Source organism: Arachis ipaensis, chromosome B09 (assembly GCF_000816755.2).
Source record: "Arachis ipaensis cultivar K30076 chromosome B09, Araip1.1, whole genome shotgun sequence".
Lineage (NCBI taxonomy): Eukaryota > Viridiplantae > Streptophyta > Magnoliopsida > Fabales > Fabaceae > Arachis > Arachis ipaensis.
The window spans coordinates 17218956-17231305 of NC_029793.2; the positions used below are offsets into that span (position 1 = coordinate 17218956).

The window sequence follows — 12350 nt, forward strand, 5'->3', positions numbered from 1 at the left end:
TTATATATAAATACATAATAATTAATTTTAATGGTAGATACAACTAGCGTTTTTTAAAAAACAATAAATAAAAGAATAAAACACAAATAATTTGTGACCACTTTCCCTTCACTAATTCAACGATGCTCTAACCACCAAACACGCTACTTCAATCTCTGCTTCAATACCCCGCTCAAGTTCTCTGAAAAATAATTAAACCGTTTCTCCTTACAGAGTTGACCAAGCTTACCAAACGGTTTCTTCATATTTCTTTTATTATTATTTAAACTAATTTCTGCTGAAAATTCAACTTCAGAGAAGAATAACGCAATCTCATCCGTTTCTAATTTTCTATACTCTGAAAAGGGAAATTGAAACAAAAGAAAAAAAGGAAAATAAGAAAATAAGTGATAAATTTTCTCGAGAAAGCTCTGGGCTAGAAACGAGTTTGGTAGTAAGAAAATGTCTTCAGTTCGACGGAGAAGAGGATCGGAAGCTCAGAGCAAAGAGATTCAAGCCGAAGAGAACAACAAAGAAGAAGAAGAAGAAAAAGAACACGGAGAAGATGACAATGATAAGAACAAGAAGAAGAAGAAGATGAAAGATGAGAAGAACAAGGAGAAACAAGAGAAGAAGAGGAAGTGGTCCTGCATCGATAGCTGTTGCTGGTTCGTAGGGTGCATTTGCACGGTGTGGTGGTTGATGCTGTTCTTGTACAAGCTGATGCCGGCTTCGCTGCCGCAGTATGTGACGGAAGCGATCACGGGGCCGTTGCCGGACCCGCCGGGGGTGAAGCTGAAGAAGGAGGGGCTCACGGCAAAGCATCCGGTGGTGTTCGTGCCCGGTATCGTCACCGGTGGGCTTGAGCTCTGGGAGGGACATCAGTGTGCTGAAGGACTCTTCAGGAAACGCTTGTGGGGTGGCACCTTTGGAGAAGTCTACAGGAGGTAATTTTTATTTTCAGGCGCACTTTTATTTTGTGTTTTATATTTCAATACCTAACTTTTTGTTTATAAATAGCATAGTTATTTGGAATTTGGGTTGAGAAAGTATTGGTTTTTGGCTTTTTTTTTTTAAATGATCTGTGAGTGAACTACCAAAATAGCATCCGTGACAAAATAAGGTAGTTTCATTCTTTTGGTAATTACTTTGTCACACAGTTGACACCAGCTGACATTGCTGAAAGAAGTTTTTGTTGTTTTGCTAGTAATAAAATCTTTGGAGTGCTGTTTTCACAAGTGTTATTTATTTATTTATTGGTTTCTTATGGTATCCACCGGTCTGACAAGCCAACGGATTGCTACATATACAAGATGAGATTCGAACCTTAGACACTTGTTTAAGTGGATGAGTGAGCTAACTAAATGTTATTTAGGCATGCTCTTTTCAAGGGCACAGGTTGACATGACCATGTTTTTCGGAACAGATTAAGCTGACTTAAGAGTTGTTTTATGTCTAACAGTCATACTTATATAGGTAACTAATGGAGAACTTTATGTATAAATGAGTGAGCAATTTAGGTACATGACTGATGAGTCCAGTGAACAAATTTTTATCCATTATTATTGACTACAACATCCATTCTTAATTGGAGAGAGAATGGAAAGACAGTGCAAGAGGATTTCAATCCTTGTTTGTGGTTGTGGATGTGACTTTTTTTTTTTGGGTAGGTGGTTAATGATATATATAACATGGTTTGGTTGTGGAAAGTAATTGATGAGAGGTCCTTTTATGAGGGACGGGTCATTCTTACAACAGATGCTGGGAGGGTTAGTCAGAATCAAGAAAACAAGACAATGTTAATGGTACTTCTTTGTTTTCTGTTTCCATTAATGATGAGGATGTTGATTGAAAGTAACACTGAAATAATCGGAGACATCTAAGCATTGATGATATTTGGATTGTAAGATATTCACTGAACATGTCACTTCAATGCAGATTTTTGGATTTTGTCACTTTATTTCTGTTGTTGGTGAAATCAGTCAATGAACAAAGGAATTAAAAGGGAATTTTCCTTTTATGGTCTTATTGACTGATTAGGAAATTGCCTTAAGATGATTAAACTTTTCCCTTTGAAGGTGGTGGTTGCTGGTTTTTCTTTTTTATATTAAATTATATTTATTTTAATTAACTTTTCATCCAAATATAAGTGTGCTTTCAAGATTTGTGTCCTGTTAAATAATGTACCATCAGGTCACTGTTTTTCCTTTAAACTTCTTAGTTCAAACTCTTGCAAAGAATTCAGATATTTTCAGGTGCCTTTCCTTGTACCTCAACTTTCATTAGCTATGCGTATGCCACAAAGAATCATTTAGGAAGAGACATATTTAATTACCAGATTTTGAGGGTCGGCAAGGACTTGTTTGGATCAGTTAATTGATGATCCTGAGTGCTTGATTGGAAGAATTTCAGTGGCTTTATTGGGTAGGTGGGAAGGAATATTAGTCTTGAAAGTATACCATGTCTTGATATTACTCCTATTCCTTACAAAGACAAATAATTTTTGGAGCACACATGGGTTGAAAGATGTTGCAAAAAGTTTTAACCATTCAGCAATATGGTCAACCATTGAACTTCTGATATAGGAAGTTCCAGAATTATTGGAATGCATTCTCAAAAAGCATACAAATTTGCATACATAACCTACTTTTAACTACTGAAGTAATCTTTTGATGGAATTGAATATTACAGAAGTGCAAGTTTTGCTCGTCTCTCCAATTACCCCAAATGACAAAAAATTGCATTTCAAATGTTCTTTTGTTTTACTTTAGTGTATCAAGTATGTATATTAAGTATTAGATAGTTTTCAAAATTTAACTTCTTACAAGCAATTAGTTCTCTCTTAACATGCACAACTTGACGTGCACTTTTGATACTTCTAAGTCACCATATATAGCCAAGAAATTACATATTTTATTTATTTTATGAATTTTTTCTAGACCTTCATGCTGGGCGGAGCACATGTCGCTCGACAATGAAACAGGATTAGATCCACCTGGCATAAGAGTGAGGCCTGTCTCTGGACTTGTAGCTGCTGATTACTTTGCCCCTGGATATTTCGTTTGGGCAGTCCTAATTGCTAACTTGGCTCACATTGGTTATGAAGAGAAAAGCATGTACATGGCTGCATATGATTGGAGAATATCATTTCAGAACACTGAGGTATTGCTGGGGGTTTATGTAACTTTTAATTTTGGAAGTAAAGGGAGGGAAGGCAAGGGATTGAAGTGTAAAGTGAAGTTTCAGTTCTTCTTCAAACCCTCTCTGTCTTCCCTTTCCCTCCAACACTTAACTCAAAAACAAGTTATCTGTCTGTAGTGTTGTGTAACACAAGGAAATTCATTGATTATGCGCCTATATTTTTTTATTGATAAACTAACTGGTCAGGTGCGTGATCGAGCACTAAGTCGGATAAAAAGCAATATAGAACTTATGGTTGCTACTAATGGTGGGAACAAGGCAGTTATTCTTCCACATTCAATGGGTGTATTATACTTTCTTCATTTTATGAAGTGGGTGGAAGCACCGGCACCAATGGGTGGTGGGGGTGGATCAGATTGGTGTTCCAAATATATAAAGGCAGTTGTAAACATTGGTGGACCATTTTTAGGTGTTCCCAAGGCTATAGCAGGTCTTTTCTCAGCTGAAGCCAGGGATATTGCTGTTGCCAGGTAAAGTCACTTACTAACTAACAATACGGTGATCATTTCACTTTGATGCACTGATACTTATTTATATTTTATTTTATATTGTCAATTTCGTATGTTATGCTATAACCATATCTTATCCTACTATTTTGAAACAATGTCCTATCCTCATATCCTACAAAACCAGCTTAGATATTTCTTCTCTCCCCTCTTTAGAACTTCTTCTTTTAATTACAGATTTTTTAAGGAAATATTCATGTCCACATTTAGAACTTATGTCTTTTCTCATGTTCATGCTATAGTGCTTTAATCTTTCTGGCCGGCCAAACTGTTAAATATCATGATGAAATTTTGTTCTCTTCTCATGTTCAAGGGCGCTTGCACCGGGGTTTTTAGATAATGATCTTTTTCGCCTTCAAACCTTGCAACATGTAATGAGGATGACTCGCACTTGGGACTCAACTATGTCAATGATACCAAGAGGCGGGGAAACTATATGGGGTGGTCTTGATTGGTCACCAGAGGAAGGCTATACCCCTAGCGAGAGAAAGCAAAACTCTAACAATACTCAGTTAACAGGCCAAGAAACAAATAAAACAAATGTTAACTATGGAAGAATGATATCATTTGGCAGAGATGTGGCAGAGGCACCTTCCACTGAGATTGAGATGACTGACTTTCGAGTGAGCCTATTTCTAAAGTTTTGATAATTAATAAGGAATCTTGGAATTTCTATAGCCTTGTTTGTTTGTTCAGATTTCTTGTTGCTAACTTGTTATTATTATCTTATTCAGTCTAATATTTTGATATGAAAAAGATTAGTTTGCTAAGAAAATGATCCGTCAAAGATTGATATTATCTTCTTGTACTTGAATGATTAGCTCCACATGAAAAATCCATCCAAAGTGAGAACCCCTTTTGTTAGCAAATCAATATTCGTATTTAAGACTACAAATGAAACTAATTTGTTAACAAATTAATCTTTCTTTCAAGGGCTAAAATGGTGATTTACACTTTTCCAGACAGTATCTGTATAGTTAATACAAAGTTTCTTGTTAACAGGGTGCCATTAAGGGTCATAGCGTTGCAAATACCTCTTGTCGCGATGTGTGGACCGAATATCATGACATGGGAGTTGAGGGAGTAAGAGCTGTCGCTGAACATAAAGTTTACACAGCTAGCTCAATTATAGACCTGCTTCAATTTGTTGCTCCAAAAATGATGGCCCGTGGAAGTGCACATTTCTCTTATGGAATTGCTGACAACTTGGATGATCCTAAATATCAACACTACAAATATTGGTCAAACCCCTTGGAGACAAAGTAAGTAGTTTTGTCGCTCCACATTATTGAGTTATGATTGTTTGGAAGAATCATCAATTTGGTCCCCAAAAGATCAAAATGTTGATAATTTAATACACTTGTTAAGGATACCACAAATATGAAATTTTAATAGAAAACATAATTTTTTAAAGTTTTCAATGCATTGAGCACATTTATCATGCATAGAAAGTGTAAAATAGCCTTCTATTTTAACAGTCTCAACCAATGTTCTTATGACATTCTTTAGCTAAATCCCAAACTATATACATTGACAAATTAGTCCTTAAGAGATCAATTTGCAAGCAAATTAGTCCCTAAAATGTCTTTTGTTAACACTAACCAAATTCAATAGTAATAACATCGTTCATCATTAGAGTACTGTGGACTAATTAAATATCATTTAGGAACTAATTTGTTATACACATTTCTGAATTTGGTGTTTGGTGGTACCATTCCAAAATAAATTAGCTTCTTCGTGGTATTACTTGAATAATTATTATTGGTTGACTCTTGACTGCATCTTACTTAACATATGGGGTCTAGACTAAAACAATTTTCAACATCTATCTTCCATCTTATCCACCCTCCCAATCGGATGCTCTACCTTTTGCTATTCTAATATTTCAAATCTTTATGCAGACTACCAAATGCTCCAGACATGGAAATCTTCTCCATGTATGGAGTAGGCTTACCAACAGAAAGAGCCTATATTTACAAGTTATCTCCCTATGCTGAGTGCTACATTCCGTTTGAAATAGATACCACAGCAGAAGGTCCTGATGAAGCTAGCTGTCTGAAGGGTGGAGTCTATACTGTCGATGGTGATGAGACCGTGCCGGTTCTAAGCACGGGCTTCATGTGCGCGAAAGGTTGGCGCGGGAAAACCAGATTCAACCCTTTTGGGATTAAGACTTACATTAGAGAATATGAGCATTCTCCTCCAGCAAACTTTCTAGAAGGCAGGGGGACACAAAGTGGTGCCCATGTTGATATAATGGGAAATTTTGCATTGATTGAGGATGTTATAAGGGTGGCGGCAGGGGCCAAAGGAGAAGATCTGCAAGGCGATCAAGTGTATTCCGACATCTTTAAATGGTCTGAGAAAATTAAGTTACGCCTGTGAATTTCAATGGAAACTCTGGAACCGGTAGATGTGATCATGTTCAGTTTTTGATGGGATGGCATTCAGAAGTTGTGGCTTAGCTGATGAAAAACTGGCTCTATCCATGGAAGGATATTCAAATTGGTTGATTAGAAGGGTATGCATTGATTTGTATGTATTGTAATAAAATTGAGCATTTTATTTGTCATCTTCAATGGATATCGTGGCTAATAAAATAAAAGTGGGGACAGAGGTGGTGGTGTTACGTGTTAACCAAGTTATAGCGGGGTGGAACTTGAGAGTTAAGAGCCCCATTGGTCCATAATCACTTTTCATGGTTCTTTACCAAAAAAAAAAGTGTAAATGACACAACTGATCCTCAAGATTTTGCAAAATAGCATTCCACTCTATTTTTTAACTAAAAATGATATCCCCTCATTCTGTTTAATCTTAATATTTACTCTAATTTTTTTTATCAAAAATATAAAAGGGAAATCACCAAAAACTACCCGAAAAGTTGTGTTAGACAAAAAAAATCCATAATTGAAATTAGACCCATTTGAAAAGTTTCAAAAGTAATTTTTGTGAGTTTTTGACTTATGAAAAATAATAGTATTAATGTTTGGTGTAATTTTCAAAACTAAATTGTAATTTTTTAAAAAGCTATTAAGAGCTTATAGAAAAGTTAAAAAAATTACTTCTTTCATAATAAAATGTTTTTTAATCACATTTTTTTTAAATACGCATTTTTAGAACTAAAAACTCAAATACAAAATAACTTATTTATAAGTTACTTTTAATATAACCATTTATTTTTTACCCAAATTGAGCCCTAGTCTCTAACTCCTACAACTTGATCATTTGATAAAATTGACTAATAATAAACTCTAGTTCCTTTTTGTTAATAGGTGTCGAGGGAAGTTCAAATGGTGAAACTCGGATTTTGACAATTTCAAAGTTTGTTACCACAATTGAAGTCAGCGAATCTTGAGTAAGGCTCACAATGGGTAAGTAGAGTAGGATAGAGTTTGGATCCAATTCTGATCTTACCTGCAAATTGAGATTTTTATATAAACTCAATCATATTTTGTTTGTGGGTTAAGAATATCTCAATCATAATCTTATCTGTTTTTAATCCGCGGGTATCCAATCCTATCCGGATTATAAAAAAGATGTAATATTATTATATAACTTGATGATAATTTAAAATAGAACTGATTTTTATGTTAAAAAAAATATATTAAATTATTAAGATCTTCTTTTTAATAGTTAAAGATATTTTGCATTTAGTGAGAAATCTTTAATTTAACATCCACAATTTACATACCTGCGATTAAATTGCATGTTGTCATCCCTAACCCTGAGTGTGTGATTAGATTGCTTGGATTGAACGATTTCATGATACATATCTTGATCAATTTGTCCATATTATTAGAATTTTATGTGGTGAATTTATATTGACGGTTGGCTTTTATTATTGTAAAAGCCTCTATTAATGTTTAAATTTTTTATAATTAAGACTTGATCATTATAGAAAAAGATCTATATTTCTATTTAATTTTCTTGATCGCTAATAGATTTATCACGTGCCACTTTTAAAAAATTCGACAGAATATGTATTTTTAAATACTAAATTCTCACACTAATATTATCCCTCAACTACTTTATTCGTACAGTAATCATAAGCTTCAAAGATGGACATACATTGCTATTAATCTATATTCCTATTGTATTGGTATTCTAACTCTTATTATAGATTCCACAAATTCCACATACTTAACGTTTGGATACGAAATTTATGTCTCTTTTTTGTTTGTTTTTGGATTTGGAAAATTAAGATTTAATTTGAAACATCACCTTTTTGTTTTTGTTTTTAGGGGATGAATCTTCTTTTATGAAGTATGGAACTTGAGTTGAATGATTGCTTTTGTCAGTCTCTCTTGACAAGCACCACCCTCACGGCCTCACCAATCAAAAGAGTCACTGCCATACGGATTCTCACCCATCAAATCATTTGCTCAAGTAACTCCTTGAATATTAAATTTGTATAATAGTAGACATTAGATAATCACACAATAATGCATTTAATTTATAAAAAATAATTTACCCTTTATTACTAACGTTCTTGCTGGATTGCTTTTTTAGTTCTTTTTTTGTGTATTAATATAATTTTAATATATCTAATTTTAAAAATTCTAACTATATTATACTTGCCGTACAGAGTCAGTCCCAAATCCGAATAAAGGAGGGTTGTGTTAGGTCTTCGACAGCCAACATAACAACTTAGTCGAATCTTCATGACATGGATCAAAGATGTTATTGCGCTAAAGCTAGATCGTTGTCCGGAAGCAATGCGCTGTATGACTCATGTACAATGTCAAATGAGTAAGAGCCGCGACATCGAGGGTTCTTGCGTTTTCGTGAACGGACGAGGGTAAATAAGTTAGTTCACAAAGAAAAAGATAAAAGTCGGGGCGACAGAAAGTTAAGATTTGGGACATGGAACATAGGCACTCTAACAGAAAAATCTATGGAGGGGGTCGATACCATGACAAGGAAAAAGATTAACATCATGTGCCTACAAGAAACAAAATGAGTTGGTGCGAATGCTAGGGAGTTAGATACTACGGAAAAGGTGAAGAATAGGAATGTGGTAGGTATTATCGTGGATAAGCAGTGGAAGAAAGACGTAGTGGATGTCAAGAGGGTGTAGCGCCTATGCACCGCAAGCGGGTTTGAAAGAGCAACACAAGATAAGATTTTGGGAGGATCTCGAGAGTTTGGTCTAAGACATACCTTTGGGAGATAAGATTGTTTTAGGAGAAGATTTAAATGGTCATGTTCAAAGAGAAGTGACTGGGTATAGAAGTATTCATGGAGGTCATAGTTTTGGGGTAGTCAATACCGAGGGTAAAACTATTTTGAACTTTTTCTCAACCTTTGATCTCCTCATCGCAAATACATGTTTTAAAAAGAGAGACGAACATCTTATAACCTATAAGAGTGACATAACAAGTTCTCAAATCGACTTCTTCTTGTTAAGGAGAGTTGACCGAAAATTTTGCATTAATTGTAAAATTATTCCAGGAGAGAGTTTAACAACACAACATAGGATGCTTGTCATGAATTTTTGCGTTGAGCAAAAGTTGAGGAAAAGACATCATATGAAAAATCCAAGGACGAGGTGGTGACAGATGAAAGGTGAGGAACAAAGAAGCTTCCTAAGACGGGTAGAAGAAGAGGCAAAGTGGGATGGGAACGGAAGCGCAGAGAAGATGTGAAGAGAGATGATAGAAATTATTAGAAGAACAGCAAAAGAAAATTTTGGTGAATTTAGAGGGATAGGACCAAGAGACAAGGAGTCCTGGTGGTGGAATGCGAGTGTATAAGAAAAGATAAAAGCAAAAAGCGTGTGCTTTAAAGAGTGGTCTTTGTGCCGCAATGCAGATAATTGGAAAAATATAAAGCGGCTAAGAAAGAAACAAAAGTGGCTGTAAGCGAAGCAAGAACAAGAGCATATGAGGGTCTCTACCAATTCTTAGGCACGAAAGAAGGAGAAAAAAGTATATATAGAATCGCAAAGAACCGTGAAAGAAGAACGAGAGACTTCGATCAGGTTAAGTGCATAAAGAATAAAGACGAGGAGGTGTTAGTTCAAGAGGAGAAGATCAATGAAAGGTGAAAGAGCTACTTCTATGAGTTATTTAATGAAAGACAGAAGACTCTTCCGAGCCTTGGTCGGTTATGCACGAGGGAAGAAGATCAAAACTTCGAATACTATCGAAGGATTAGAGACTTCGAAGTAAAAGAGGCTCTAAAGCGGATGAAAAATGGTAGGACAGTAGGACCCGATAATATCTCAATTGAAGTTTGGAAGGACCTTGGAGAGAAATGCGTCAGTTGGTTAACCAAGCTTTTTAAGGTCTAAGAAGATGCCAGATAAGTGGAGAAAGATCACCTTGGTACCTATCTATATGAGTAAAGGGGATATACAAAGTTGCAAAAACTATAGAGGGATCAAGCTCATAAGCCATACCATGAAGTTATGGGAAAGGGTGAAAGAACAGAGACTGAGACAAGAGACACAAGTAACAGAGAATCAATTTGGTTTCATACCAGGCAAATCCACCACTGAAACGATATACCTGTTAAGAAGGATGATAGAGAGGTATCGTAGTAATAAAAAGGATCTACATATGGTGTTTATTGATTTGGAAAAAGCGTACGATAGGGTACCAAGGGAGGTCTTATGGAAGATTTTAGAAAAACAAGAGAGTAAGGATCGCATATATTCGGGCAATTAAAGACATGTATGATAGAGCTACAGCTAGTGTGAAAACTCAAGATGGTGTAATAGAGAAATTTCTTATTGGTATAGGATTACACCAAGAATCATCCTTAAGTCCATACCTTTTCACATTAGTCTTAAAAGTACCCACAGAGCATATCCAAAAGCCTGTACCATGGTGCATGCTTTTTGCCGATGATATCATCCTTATAGGAGAGTCAAGAAAAGACCTAAATAAGAAGTTGGAGTTATGGAGAGAAGCTCTAGAAGTGTATGGTCTGCGCATAAGCTGTAATAAGACGGAATATATGGAATGTAAGTTCGGCCTGCGAAGGAAAAACCCTAATATAGAGGTGAAGATTGGAGATAACATCCTACGAAAAGTTAAGAGTTTTAAGTATCTTGGGTGCATCATACAGAATAATGGAGAGATTGAACAGGATGTAAATCATATGATCCAAGCAGGTTGGTCAAAATGGCAGAGTGCATCTAATTTTATATGTGACAAAAAGTGCCTTTAAAACTTAAAGGTAAATTCTATTGCACTACTATCAGACCGGCTATGTTTTATGGTACAGAGTGTTAGGCGGCCAAACGGGAGCACAAACATAAGTTAAGTGTAGCAGAGATGAAGATATTGAGATGGATAAGTGGTCATACGCGATTGGATAGAATAAGGAATGAAGATATAAGAGAGAGAGAGAGAGAGAGAGAGAGAGAGAGAGTTGGAGTAGCATCTATTATGGAAAATATGGTAGAATCGCCTCTCAGGTGATTCGAACATGTGAGAAGAAGACTGACAGAACACCCAGTCAAGAGGGTGGATGAGATGGAAGATGGACAAGGGGAGAAAGGCAGAGGAAGACCTAAGAAAACCATCTATGAGGTGGTCAAACGAGATCTACATGTAAATGATCTCTCTATAGACTTGATACATGATAGAGCTCAATGGCGTCATTTGATTCATGTAACCGATCCTACCTAGTGGGACAAGGCTTTGTTGTTGTTGTTGTTGTTGTTGTTGTTGTTGTTGTTATAATTTAAAAAATGTTTAATATAAGCATGCAAGGGATTTGTAGATCCTATTTTTCCGAGGTAATGTTTTTATGTGAAACCAAAAATATTACTTTGATTATTCGAGCTCATTGTAGCAAAACAGGTTTCAAACAATGTCATTGTATGGACCTAAGAGAGAGTGCTAGAGAACTAGTGTTGACATGGAAAGAAACAGTGGATGTGACAGTTATGAATAGTGAGGGTTTCTTTATTCAATTTTGCTGGACAGACCAGACTAACCAACAAATATGGGATGTGGTGGCAGTGCATCTGCATATAGCCGAACAGAATAGAGTTGAACAATTCAATAGAATCACCAAAATAAGAGTTGGAGACAACAATCATTTTCTAGTGATAGGTGACTTTAACATAATCTCAGCTTTTTACGAGAAAGAAGGAGGAAGAATGAAATCAGCATCTTCAGTCAATGACTTCAACAATTTTATCAATGATGGGAAATTGGTAGATCTAGGCTATCAGGGCAGCAAGTACACTTGGAGTAATAGACAATTTGAAGGGAACCTCATTAGAGAACAACTGGATAGAGCTCTAGTATCTCATTCACTCAGATCAGCCTACTCGAATGCTACAGTTATCCACTTAGAAGATACATGTTTGGATCACCGCCCCCTGCTGCTATTGTCAGAAGTTGATGGTAGAAAATTAAAGAGACGATTTCGATTTCAAGAAAGATAGTGTGAGAGTGAAGAACTTATGAACCTTGTGAAATAGGCATGGCAAGTTCAAGTAAAAGGGTCCCCAATGTTCAATTTTTTCAGCAAGCTCAAGACTTTTAGGCATTTGATTGTCAATTGGTAATGATCAACCACTAGTAATACCAAAGAGATGATTAAAGAGTTGCAAAAAGACCTGGAAGTGGAAAAAGAAAAAGGGGTAGAAGCAGATAAGCTAAAGATTCTTCAAAAAGAAGTTGAACTGGAAGAGACATACATGAA

At 35.7% G+C, this 12350-nt stretch overlaps 1 protein-coding gene and 1 long non-coding RNA gene across 2 annotated transcripts; both read left to right on the top strand.

Moving 5' to 3' along the window:
* On the top strand, positions 442-6439 carry LOC107618017 (phospholipid:diacylglycerol acyltransferase 1). The gene is made up of 6 exons (XM_016319940.2): positions 442-926; positions 2919-3141; positions 3367-3650; positions 4000-4309; positions 4689-4948; positions 5588-6439. Exons 1-6 carry the CDS (start codon positions 442-444, stop codon positions 6069-6071), a joined length of 2046 nt encoding a protein of 681 aa, XP_016175426.1. The 3' UTR covers positions 6072-6439.
* On the top strand, positions 8292-11364 carry LOC110267324. The gene is made up of 2 exons (XR_002354809.1): positions 8292-8390; positions 11225-11364. It is a non-coding gene; the product is annotated as an uncharacterized LOC110267324 (long non-coding RNA).